Below are 13917 nucleotides of genomic sequence, written 5' to 3' on the forward strand. Positions count from 1 at the left end.
ACGAGCCCGTGGGAACGAGCCCAAGCATGGTATTAAAAGCCTGGTACTAGCTAGCTAGCAACACCAAGGATGTGGGTTCAAATAGTAGTGGAGGGGAATTTGGAATCCCGCTCTAGTGATTAGTAGCCCTGGGACTTGTAAACCCAATTGTCAGCCTTGGCCCATAAGGTTCCTTCTTGGTCTAATGGTTACGACTTTGGGTTCTTTTACATATACTCAAATGTACCCACTGCACTAAGTGTAATATATTATTGTCCTGTAGGTCCAGAAGAGGCTGACCCAGATTGTGCCGACGGTACAGACTACAGAACAGAACAACAATACCCAAATAACCCAGCAGAGGGTGAAACAGTGTTCTTGGGAGACCCCCGAGTCGCCTCACCGCCAGCCCCCGGTAGCGTTAGACAACGGCTCCGGTTCTCCTCGCTCAGCCAGCCCACTTAACGGCCATGTTACTGGGCGCTTTGACCTGGCCCGCAGCCCGCCGTTAACCGTGAAGAAGAACCCGGCGGTCTCCAAGGGCAGCGGCGTGGTCACCAACGGCTCGTTTAGTTGTTCCCCCTCTGGAGACGCAGCCAACCAGGAGAAGAGCCAGACTATGTTTTGATTTGAAATGCCCTAGGTTTTGATTTAACACAGGTTACTATCTGCTCTAGGTTTTGATTTGTTCTAGGTTTTGATTTGTCAGGTTTTGATTTGAATTGCACTAGGTTTTGATTTGAATTGCACTAGGTTTTGATTTGAATTGCACTAGGTTTTGATTTGAATTGCACTAGGTTTTGATTTTGAGGTTTTGATTTGAATTGCACTAGGTTTTGATTTGAATTGCACTAGGTTTTGATTTGAATTGCACTAGGTTTTGATTTGAATTGCACTAGGTTTTGAGGTTTTTTGAATTGCACTAGGTTTTGATTTGAATTGCACTAGGTTTTGATTTGAAGGTTTTGATTTGAATTGCACTAGGTTTTGATTTGAATTGCACTAGGATTTGATTTGAATTGCACTAGGTTTTGATTTGAATTGCACTAGGTTTTGATTTGAATTGCACTAGGTTTTGATTTGAATTGCACTAGGTTTTGATTTGAATTGCACTAGGTTTTGATTTGAATTGCACTAGGTTTTGATTTGAATTGCACTAGGTTTTGATTTGAATTGCACTAGGTTTTGATTTGAATTGCACTAGGTTTTGATTTGAATTGCACTAGGTTTTGATTTAAATTGCACTAGGTTTTGATTTGAATTGCACTAGGTTTTGATTTGAATTGCACTAGGTTTTGATTTGAACTGTTGATTTGGACTGTACTTCTAATGTAAGGTGTCCTTGAGTATAGGATAGGATATACTGTATTATCCCCATGGGGAAATGTGTCTTGGACAATGACTGTCCTGAAAGTAACATAAAACGTATTATTGTTATTTTTATTAATAGGAGTCATCAGCGGCCTCCAGGCCCGGCGCACCCTGAAGGGCTCGGGCACCAAGATGGGCACCAGCGGGGTCCCTAACGGAGGTGTCCGCATGGGCGTGTCAAGTACCGACGTGGTCAACGGTACCCTGAACGGGCGTAATGGTCTGTGGGTTCCCAATGGCTACCCGGTCACCTTACGAGACAGCAAGTCTCGGGACTCTGAGGAGCAGACGACAGCCCAGAACCGGCTGTCCACCTATGACAACGTCCAGCAACAACAACAACAACAACAACAACAACAGTTACAAAATCAACAACAGCCGTGTCTCAGCTCTAGCTGTGAGGACAAGCAGAGTGTGGACAGTGCTACCTGGTCCACCTCCTCCTGTGAGATCTCTCTTCCAGACAACTCCACGTCCTGCCGTTCCTCCACCACCACATGCCCAGAACAGGACTTCTACGGTGGGCTGGGCCACTATCAGGACCCCCTGCTGCTGCTGGATGGACCTAGGGGGCTGTCCTCCCTCGACGAGCAGTCCCAGCCAGGGGGGGACGTGGAGGGGGAGCGGAGGAACGGGGCTGGAGGTAGTGGAGGTAGGGGTAGTGGAGCCACCAGCAGCAGTGATAACAGTGAGACGTTCCCTGTCAACAAAGGACCCAGTAGTCACAGTGCTCTACACAGCCTGGTGGCCAGCCTGAAACAGGAGATGCAGAAGCAGAAGACAGAGTACGAGGCCAGGATAACAAGGTAGCACCGCTACCTCCTACTGTGTTTTTGTAATAAAACTGAGATAGGCATTTATTTCATTTGAGGACAGTTCATGCATATCTTAACAAGCTCTTTCTGCAGACGGAGGATCTTTCTTAATTGTTTTTCTTCTCTTTCATTGCACTGATCTGAAAGAACGGACAAGGTGAAAGCCAGCCAAGTATTTTACAATCAGTTCAGATGAAGGGAAGACTGTTTTAGAGATTTAAGGAAGAGCTTAAAGATTTCCTTCTGTTGAAAAGCGATATCCCAGTATAAATACAGTAAACACACTAAAGAGAAGACAAAAAAAATGTTATGAGCTAAATGTTTTTTTTTTAGACTGCAAACTTCAACGAGTAGGGCATTGAAGGAATTGGTCTAATGGGAATCCATGATCATATCAAATAAAATGTTAGTTGTCACATACTCTGAAATAAGGACTACACAGGTGTACTGTAGACCTTACCGTGAAATGGTTACTTTACAAGCCCTTAATTAACCAACAATGCTGTTCAAATAGAGTTAAGAAAATATTTACTAAGTAAACTAAAGTTTAAAAAAATTAAAAGAAGTAACACAAGAAAATGTCATAACAATAACGAGGCTATAAACAGGGGGTACCGGTACCGAGGCTATATACATGGGGTACCGGTACCGAGGCTATATACATGGGGTACCGGTACCGAGGCTATATACATGGGGTACCGGTACCGAGGCTATATACATGGGGTACCGGTACCGAGGCTATATACATGGGGTACCGGTACCGAGGCTATATACATGGGGTACCGGTACCGAGGCTATATACATGGGGTACCGGTACCGAGGCTATATACATGGGGTACCGGTACCGAGGCTATATACATGGGGTACCGGTACCGAGGCTATATACATGGGGTACCGGTACCGAGGCTATATACATGGGGTACCGGTACCGAGGCTATATACATGGGGTACCGGTACCGAGGCTATATACATGGGGTTCCGGTACCGAGGCTATATACATGGGGTACCGGTACCGAGGCTATATGGGGTTACACCGAGGCTATATTGGGGTACCGGTACCGAGGCTATATACATGGGGTTCCGGTACCGAGGCTATATACATGGGGTACCGGTACCGAGGCTATATACATGGGGTACCGGTACCGAGGCTATATACATGGGGTTCCGGTACCGAGGCTATATACATGGGGTACCGGTACCGAGGCTATATACATGGGGTTCCGGTACAGAGGCTATATACATGGGGTACCGGTACCGAGGCTATATACATGGGGTTCCGGTACCGAGGCTATATACATGGGGTACCGGTACCGAGGCTATATACATGGGGTACCGGTACCGAGGCTATATACATGGGGTACCGGTACCGAGGCTATACCGGTACCGAGGCTATATACATGGGGTACCGGTACCGAGGCTATATACATGGGGTACCGGTACCGAGGCTATATACATGGGGTACCGGTACCGAGGCTATATACATGGGGTACCGGTACCGAGGCTATATACATGGGGTACCGGTACCGAGGCTATATACATGGGGTACCGGTACCGAGGTACATGGGGTTCCGGTACCGAGGCTATATACATGGGGTACCGGTACCGAGGCTATATACATGGGGTACCGGTACCGAGGCTATATACATGGGGTACAGGTACCGAGGCTATATACATGGGGTACCGGTACCGAGTCAGTATGCAGGGGGTACCGGTACCGAGGCTATATACATGGGGTACCGGTACCGAGGCTATATACATGGGGTTCCGGTACCGAGGCTATATACATGGGGTACCGGTACCGAGGCTATATACATGGGGTTCCGGTACCGAGGCTATATACATGGGGTACTGGTACCGAGGCTATATACATGGGGTTCCGGTACCGAGGCTATATACATGGGGTACCGGTACCGAGTCAGTATGCAGGGGGTACCGGTACCGAGGCTATATACATGGGGTACCGGTACCGAGGCTATATACAGGGTGTACCGGTACCGAGGCTATATACAGGGGGTACCGGTACCGAGGCTATATACATGGGTACCGGTACCGAGGCTATATACATGGGGTACCGGTACCGAGGCTATATACAGGGGCTACCGGTACCGAGGCTATATAATAATATAATAATAATAATATATGCCATTTAGCAGACGCTTTTATCCAAAGCGACTTACAGTCATGTGTGCATACATTCTACGTATGGGTGGTCCCGGGGATCGAACCCACTACCCTGGCGTTACAAGCGCCATGCTCTACCAACTGAGCTACAGAACGACCACCAGCTACAGAACGACAGGGGGTACCGGTACCGAGGCTATATACAGGGGGTACCGGTACCGAGTCAATATGCGGGGGTACCGGTACTGAGGCTATATACATGGGGTACCGGTACCGAGGCTATATACAGGGGGTACCGGTACCGAGGCTATATACAGGGGGTACCGGTACCGGGGCTATATACAGGGGGTACCGGTACCGAGTCAATATGCGGGGGTACCGGTACCGAGGCTATATACAGGGGGTACCGGTACCGAGTCAATATGCGGAGGTACCGGTACTGAGGCTATATACATGGGGTACCGGTACCGAGTCAATATGCATGGGGTACCGGTACCGAGGCTATATACAGGGGGTACCGGTACCGAGTCAATATGCGGGGTACGGTACTGAGGCTATATACATGGGGTACCGGTACCGAGGCTATATACATGGGGTACCGGTACCGAGGCTATATACAGGGGGTACCGGTACCGAGTCAATATGCGGGGGTACCGGTAACGAGGCTATATACATGGGGTACCGGTACCGAGGCTATATACAGGGGGTACCGGTACCGAGGCTATATACAGGGGGTACCGGTACCGAGTCAATATGTGGGGGTACCGGTACCGAGGCTATATACAGGGGGTACCGGTACCGAGTCAATATGCGGGGGTACCGGTACCGAGGCTATATACAGGGGGTACCGGTACCGAGTCAGTATGCGGGGGTACAGGTTAGTTGAGGTAATTTGCAAAGTGACTGTGCATAGATAATAAACAGTGTGTAGCAGCAGTGGATAGGGGCGTCAATGTGAATAGTCCGGGTGGCCATTTAATTAACTGTTCAGCAGTCATCAATCAAATGTATTTATATAGCCCTTCTTACATCAGCTGATGTCACAAAGTGCTGTACAGAAACCCAGCCTAAAACCCCAAACAGCAAGCAATGCAGATGTAGAAGCACGGTGGTTAGGAAAAACTCCCTAGAAAGACCAGAACCTAAGAAGAAACCTAGAGAGGAACCAGGCTATGAGGGGTGGCCAGTCCTCTTCTGGCTGTGCCAGGTGGAGATTATAACAGAACATGGCCAAGATGTTCAAACGTTCATAGATGACCAGCAGGGTCAGATAATAATACTCAGGAGTAAATGTCAGTTGGCTTTTCATAGCCGATCATTCAGAGTATCTCTACCGCACCTGCTGTCTCTAGAGAGTTGAAAACAGCAGGTCTGGGACAGGTAGCACTTCCGGTGAACAGGTCAGTGTTCCATAGCCACAGGCAGAACAGTTGAAACTGGAGTAGCAGCATGTCTGGGGACAGCAAGGAGTCATCAGGCCAGGTAGTCCTGAGGCATGGTCCTAGGGCTCCAGATATAACAGACTGACCCTAGCCCCCCGGCACATAAACTATTGCAGCATAAATACTGGAGGCTGGGACAGGAGGGGTCGGGAGATACTGTGGCCCCGTCCAACGATACCCCCAGACAGGGCCAAACAGGCAGGTTATAACCCCACCCATTTTGCCAAAGCACAGCCCCCACACCACTAGAGGGATATCTTCAACCACCAACTTACCATCCTGAGACAAGGCTGAGTATAGCCCACAAAGATCTCCGCCACGGCACAACCAAAGGGGGGGCGCCAACCCAGACAGGAAGGTCACGTCAGTGACTCAACCCACTCAAATGACGCACCCCTCCTAGGGACGGCATGGAAGAGCACCAGTAAGCCAGTGACTCAGCCCCTGTAATAGGGTTTGAGGCAGAGAATCCCAGTGTAAAGAGGGGAACCAGGCAGGCAGACACATCAAGGGCGGTTCGTTGCTACAGTGCCTTTCCGTCATGGTTTGGGGGTAGAAGCTGTTAAGGAGCCTTTTGGTCCGAGACTTCTTGCAGTGCGGTAGCAGAAAGAACAGTCTATGACTTGGGTGACTGGAGTCTTCCTCTGACACCGCCTTGTATATAGGTCCTAGATGGCAGGAAGTTTGACCCCAGTGATGTACTGGGCCGTATGCACTACCCTCTGTAGCGCCTTATGGTCAGATGCCGAGCAGTTGTCATACCAGGCGGTGATGCAACTGGTCAGAAAGGTGCAGCTGTAGAACTGGGGACCAATGCCAAATATTTTCAGTCTCCTGAGGGGGAAAAGGTTTTGTTGTGCCCTCTTCACAATTGTCTTGGTGTGTTTGGACCATGATAGTTTGTTGGTGATAGCAAGGAACTTGAAACTCTCGACCCACTCCACTTCAGCCCCGTCGATGTTAATGTTCGGCCCCCCTTTTCCTATAGCCCATGATCAGCTCCTTTGTCTTGCTCACATTGAGGAAGAAGTTGTTGTCCTGGGACCACACGGCCAGGTCTCTGACCTCCTCTCTATAGACTGTCTCATCGTTGTCGGTGATCAGGCCTTCCACTTCATGATGGTTTTGGAGCCGTACTTGGTCACGCTGTCGTGGGTGAACAGGGAGTACAGGAGGGGACTAAGTACACACTCCCAAGGGGCCCCTGTGTTGATGATCAGCATGGCAGTTGTGTGGTTGCCTACCCTCACCAGCTGGGGCCAGCCCGTCAGGAAGTCCAGGATCCAGTTGCAGAGGGAGGTGTTTAGTCCCAGGGTCCTTAGCTTAGTGATGAGCCTTGAGGGCACTATGGTGTTGAACGCTGAGCTGTAGTCAATGAACAGCATTCTCACATAGGTGTTCCTTTTGTCCAGGTGGGAAAGGGCAGTGTGGAGTGAGATTGAGATTGCGTCATCTGTGGAGCTGTTGGGGCGGTATGCGAATTGGAGTGTGTCTAGCGTTTCCGGGCATGATGGTCTTGATGTGAGTCATGACCGGCCTTTCAAAGCACTTTATGGCCACGCGACATGAGTGTTACGGGCGATAGTCATTTAGGCAGGTTACCTTCGTTTTCTTGGCCACAGGGACTATGGTGATCTGTTTGGAACCTGTTGGTATTACAGACTGGGTCAGGGAGAGGTTGAAAATGTCAGTGAAGACACTTGCCAGTTGGTCCACGGATGCTTTGAGTACACGTCCTGGTAATCCGTCTGGACAGCGGCTTTGTGAATATTGACCTGTTTAAAGGTCTTGCTCACATCGGCTACGGAGAGCGTGATCACACAGTCGGCCGGAACAGCTGGTGCTCTCCTGTATGCTTCAGTGTTCCTTGCCTCGAAGCGAGTATAAAAGGCAAATCAAGATCAAATCAAATGTTATTTGTCACATACACAAGGTTAGCAGATGTTAATGTGAGTGTAGCGAAATGCTTGTGCTTCTACTTCCAACAGTGCAGTAATATCTAACAAGTAATCTTAACAATTCCCCAACAACTACCTAATACACACAAGTCTAAAGGGGTGCATGATAATATGTACATGTAAGTATATGGATGAGCAATGACCGAGCGGCATAGGCAAGGTGCAATAGATGGTGTAAACCTGGTCTTGACCAGGTTTGCACACACTGAAGAAGGGATTTTGGCCCCCTCCTCCATACAGACCTTCTCCAGATCATTCAGGTTTCGGGGCTGTCACTGTGCAATACGGACTTTCAGCTCCCTCCAAAGATTTTCTATTGGGTTCAGGTCTGGAGACTGGCTAGGTCACTCCAGGACCTTGAGATGCTTCTTACAGAGCCACTCCTTAGTTGCCCTGGCTGTGTGTTTCGGGTCGTTGTCATGCTGGAAGAACCATCCACGACCCATCTTCAATACTCTTACTGAGGGAAGGAGGTTGTTGGCCAAGATCTCGCGATACATTTACATTTACATTTAAGTCATTTAGCAGACGCTCTTATCCAGAGCGACTTACAAATCATCCTCCATATTAACTCTAATAGCAGCCATTTTGGATCAACAATGCAGAGCTAAATGCTATTTTGTGTGGGATACATGGCCCCATCCATCCTCCCCTCAATATGGTGCAGTCGCCCTGTCCCCTTTGCAGAAAAGCATCCCCAAAGAATGATGTTTCCACCTCCATGCTTCACGGTTGGGATGGTGTTCTTAGGGTTGTACTCATCCTTCTTCTTCCTCCAAACACGGTGAGTGGAGTTTAGACCAAAAAGCTATATTTTTTGTCTCATCAGACCACATTACCTTCTCCCATTCCTCCTCTGGATCATCCAGATGGTCATGGGTAAACTTCAGATGGGCCTGGACATGCGCTGGCTTGAGCAGGGGGACCTTGCGTGCGCAGCAGGATTTTAATCCATGACAGCGTAGTGTGTTACTAATGGTTTTCTTTGAGACTGTGGTCCCAGCTCTCTTCAGGTCATTGACCAGGTCCTGCCGTGTAGTTCTGGGCTGATCCCTCACCTGATCATTGATGCCCCACGAGGTGAGATCATGCATGGAGCCCCAGACCGAGGGTGATTGACTGTCATCTTGAACTTCTTTCATTTTCTAATAATTGCGCCAACAGTTATTGCCTTCTCACCAAGCTACTTGCCTATTGTCCTGTAGCCCATCCCAGCCTTGTACAGGTCTACCATTTTATCCCTGTCCTTACACAGCTCACTGGTCTTGGCCATTGTGGAGAAGTTGTAGTCAGTTTGATTGAGTGTGTGGACAGGTGTCTTTTATACAGGTAACAAGTTCAAACAAGTGCAGTTAATACAGGTAATGAGTGGAAAACAGGAGGGCTTCTTAAAGAAGAACTAACAGGTCTGTGAAGGCCGGAATTCTTACTGGTTGGTAGGTGATCAAATACTTATATCATGCAATAAAATGCAAAAGAATTACTTAAAATTCATACAATGTGATTTTCTGGATTTTTGTTTTAGATTACAGAAGTACAGACCTCTACATGCTTTGTAAGTAGGAAAACCTGCAAAACCGGCAGTGTATCAAATACTTGTTCTCCCCACTGTACATGTGATATGAGTAATGTAAGATATGTAAACATTATTAAAGTAGCATTATTTAGAGTGGCATTGTATAAAGTGACCAGTGATCCATGTATTTAAGTGGCCAGTAATTGGGTCTCAATGTAGACAGCAGCCTCTCTGAGTTAGTGATTGATGTTTAGCAGTCTGATGGCCTTGAGATAGAAGCTGTTTTTCAGTCTCTCGGTCCCAGCTTTGATGCACCCGTACTGACCTCGCCTTCTGGATGATAGCGGGGTGAACAGGCAGTGGCTCGAGTGGTTGATGTCCTTGATGATCTTTTTGGCATTCCTGTGACATCGGGTGCTGTAGGTGTCATGGAGGGCAGGTAGTTTGCCCCCGGTGATGAGTTGTGCAGACCGCACCACCCTCTGGAGAGCCTTGCAGTTGAGGCAGTGCAGTTGCCGTACCAGGCGGTGATACAGCCCGACAGGATGCTCTCGATTGTGCATCTGTAACATTTTGTCAGGGTTTTGGGTGACAAGCCAAATTTCTTCACCCTCCTGAGACATTGTGTTATGTCATTGACTTACCTGGACCACCTATTGAGATGTGCCTTTTGTTAAGTAAATTGGGTGTTAAATGATGTGAAAAAGAGACTGGAGTGCCACTTTAAATAACTTCTTCCTCCTCCTAAACTAACTGCTCTCGTCTCTGCAGCCTGGAGCACAGTAACCTGGAGTTGGAGACTGAGAGGGGGACTCTTCACGAGGAGCTGAACCAAGAGAAGAAGAAGGTCACCATGGTGGAGATCAAGTTTCGTAACGCAGAGCGAGCCAAGGATGACGCAGAGAAGAGGAACGAGATGCTGCAGAAAGAGATGGAACAGTTCTTCTCTACCTTCGGAGATCTGACCGACGACCCGCGCAGGCCCGACCGGGCCAATACCATCTGGATCCAGTGAGGGGTTGTGTCAGTGCAGGGTGGACTGTGCCATTTGAATCGAATGAGAGGGGATGGGACTTGACAATGACTTGGAGACATATTGAAAGGGACATTACCGTCTGGATCTAGTGAGGGGGGTGTGTACCACCTGGGGGGTGAGAGAAAGTGGGAGAATGTACTAAGGAGAAACTTTGACAGACTGCACCACCTGAATCTAGTGCGGGGGGGTATCACAGTACACGGTGGAATGTGCCATTTTTATCTAGTGCGAGGGGGTGTGGCAGTGCAGGGTGGACTGTGCCATTTTAATCTACTGAAGAGGGTGTGTGGCAGTGCAGGGTGGACTGTGCCATTTTAATCTAGTGAGAGGGGGTGTGGAGGTGCAAAGTGGACTGTGCCATTTTAGTCTAGTGAGAGGGGGTGTGGCAGTGCAGGGTGGACTGTGCCATTTTAGTCTAGTGAGAGGCGATGGTAGTATGTAGTAAGGCAGGTTTTCCCAAACTTGGTCCCTTTTGGACCCACGTGGCACACATTTAGATTTTTGCCCTAGTACTACACAGCTGATTTGAAATAATAAACTAGTAATCAACCTTTGATGGCAAAAACCAAAACGTGCACGTGTGGTCCCCAGGACTGAGTTTGGATGACCCTGTACTGAGAAGTAGAAAAACCATTGAGAGGGACAATGCCGTCTGTAAGCAAGAGACATATGGATACAGTGTGTAGTGGGACAGGGTGCATGTCGCTGGACCTCAACCATGCAGACTGACTGTGGCAATAATACTGAAGACGCCAGGCGGCTGGTTATCTGCCTGACACAGACTATACCCAGCCTATACATGGACAACTGAAAGACTACACTACCCATAAAACCATTCTTCTTCCCCATTTTCCTTCAAGATCCAATCAAGTATATAATCAACCCTGTTCCATGTTATCATGTATCTGGCTGTGTAGATAGAGGACCATGTTATCATGTATCTGCTTGTGTATATAGAGAAAAAACTATGCTGAAGAAAAATTATGTTATGTGTAAAAAAAAAAAATGTTACAAAAATATTTGTATGTTTGTCTGGTATATTTAAACAACATAACTACGTTCCCATGTGTGACATTTCCATTTGATATGAACGCTTTTTGTTGAACATACATTTTATTTTGATTTTATTCAACATGGTGGTACTGAATTACTTTATGTACGCAGATTTAGTTTCTTGTGTCTCTAATCAAGTTAATATAACTTGTGGCTTTTTTTGCTACGAAGCCATTTCATTCATCCCAAAGAAGAAGAGACAGGACATGTATGTGTTTTCACAGACGCTTTGGCTTGTTTGTCTGTACTGTAGCTTTAAGACATTGTCCAATAGGAACGGTCTGGCTTCAAATGAATCATATTTTGTAGATTCTATTAAACCTAAATACGTGTCTGGTCAGTAATGGTTTCAACATTGAATGTTCATCTATAGTTGATATTTATCCTAAACTGAAACTGTACACGCATTGGTAATAAGACCCATCACTTGTTTTAGGATGTTTGGTCTAAGACTGAAAAAAAAGAAGAGCACTGTAGTTGTGATGATTCTGGGTATTAACGGGCACTGTAGATCAGGGGTTACTACCTACGGTAGTATTGGGGAGTATCACAATGTCAAGAGGCTTGAAGAAATAGAGTTTCTCTGTGCTGGTTTCTCAAGCACTCCTGGCGTGGCTAGACTGTATAATATGGCCACACATAAAACAGAGACTATAACTGTTTATAGTGGTATAGAATCAGTCTGCAGCAGCCCTGGACACTGTGGAGTAGAGACCTGAACCCTGTGGAGCAGAGACCTGAACCCTGTGGAGTAGAGACCTCATGGTGGGCCTGGACCCTGTGGAGTAGACCTGGACCCTGTGGAGTAGAGACCTCATGGTGGGCCTGGACCCTGTGGAGTAGAGACCTCATGGTGGGCCTGAACCCTGTGGAGTAGACCTGGACCCTGTGGAGTAGAGACCTCATGGTGGGCCTGGACCCTGTGGAGTAGAGACCTCATGGTGGGCCTGAACCCTGTGGAGTAGACCTGGACCCTGTGGAGTAGAGACCTCATGGTGGGCCTGAACCCTGTGGGGTATAGATCTCATGGTGGGCCTGAACCCTGTGGAGTAGAGACCTCATGGTGGGCCTGGACCCTGTGGAGTAGAGACCTCATGGTGGGCCTGAATTCTGTGGGGTATAGATCTCATGGTGGGCCTGGACCCTGTGGAGTAGACCTGGACCCTGTGGAGTAGAGACCTCATGGTGGGCCTGAACCCTGTGGGGTATAGATCTCATGGTGGGCCTGGACCCTGTGGAGTAGACCTGGACCCTGTGGAGTAGAGACCTCATGGTGGGCCTGAACCCTGTGGGGTATAATAATAATAATAATAATATATGCCATTTAGCAGACGCTTTTAGATCTCATGGTGGGCCTGAACCCTGTGGAGTAGAGACCTCATGGTGGGCCTGGACCCTGTGGAGTAGAGACCTCATGGTGGGCCTGAACCCTGTGGAGTAGAGACCTCATGGTGGGCCTGGACCCTGTGGAGTAGAGACCTCATGGTGGGCCTGGACCCTGTGGAGTAGAGACCTCATGGTGGGCCTGGACCCTGTGGAGTAGAGACCTCATGGTGGGCCTGAACCCTGTGGAGTAGAGACCTCATGGTGGGCCTGGACCCTGTGGAGTAGAGACCTCATGGTGGGCCTGGACCCTGTGGAGTAGAGACCTCATGGTGGGCCTGAACCCTGTGGAGTAGAGACCTCATGGTGGGCCTGGACCCTGTGGAGTAGAGACCTCATGGTGGGCCTGGACCCTGCACCATATAGATGGATACTGGCCTGATGTTAGAATGTGTTGTGTATATATACTAGCAGTACTGAGAACCAATGGGGGTGTGGCTTGCACATTGTGGAGACTTTGTGAAAGTTTTTTTCTGAAGCATCTTTAAAAAATAAACTATTTAGATTGCTACGCTACACAGCTGTGTATGGACCTGTGGGGAATGTAGTGGATACTTGTGTCTCTGTCATACAGCACTCACAGTTACAAGGACCTGGTGCTGCCTGCCTGCTGTTGTCTGTCAGAGAGAAGAGGTGAACCAAAGAGGGATAACTGGGCCCGAAATCTGTCTTCTCCACCAGGTGGCGCTTTTGTTTTGTTTATTTCAATTCAAGGGGCTTTATTGACATGGGAAACACATGTTAACATTGCCAAAGCAAGAGAAATAGATAATACACAAAATTGAAATAAACAATATAAATGAACAGTAAAAATGACACTTACAGAATTTCCAAAAGAATAAAGACATTTCAAATGTCATATTATGTATATATACAGTGTTGTAACGATGTGCAAATGGTTAAAGTACAAAAGAGACAATAAATAAGCATAAATATGGGTTGTATTTACAATGGTGTTTGTTCTTCACTGGTTGCCCTTTTCTCGTGGCAACAGGTCACAAATCTTGCTGCTGTGTTGGCACACTGTGGAATTTCACCCAGGAGATATGGGAATTGTTTTTGTGTTTGTGTTTGTTTTCTAATTCTTTGTGGATCTGTGTAATCTGAGGGAAATATGTCTCTCTAATATGGTCATGCATTTGGCAGGAGGTTAGGAAGTGCAACTCAGCTTCCACCTCATTTTGTGGGCAGTGAGCACATAGCCTGTCTTCTCTTGAGAGCCAGGTCTGCCTATGGCGGCCTT

The 13917-nt window shown here is 47.9% G+C and overlaps 1 protein-coding gene across 1 annotated transcript in view; it reads left to right on the top strand.

Moving 5' to 3' along the window:
- Window positions 1–13611, top strand: part of arhgap24 (Rho GTPase activating protein 24) — a 253952-nt gene extending 240341 nt beyond the window's left edge. Inside the window, exons 10-12 of the mRNA XM_046305173.1 lie at window positions 263–600; window positions 1440–2156; window positions 9974–13611. Of these exons, the coding sequence (XP_046161129.1) occupies window positions 263–600; window positions 1440–2156; window positions 9974–10217 (1299 nt within the window). The 3' untranslated portion in view covers window positions 10218–13611. The remainder of the gene's footprint in view (window positions 1–262; window positions 601–1439; window positions 2157–9973) is intronic.
- The last annotated feature ends 306 nt before the right edge of the window (window positions 13612–13917 follow it).

This window comes from Oncorhynchus gorbuscha, linkage group LG16 (assembly GCF_021184085.1).
Source record: "Oncorhynchus gorbuscha isolate QuinsamMale2020 ecotype Even-year linkage group LG16, OgorEven_v1.0, whole genome shotgun sequence".
NCBI classification, from domain to species: Eukaryota; Metazoa; Chordata; class Actinopteri; order Salmoniformes; family Salmonidae; genus Oncorhynchus; species Oncorhynchus gorbuscha.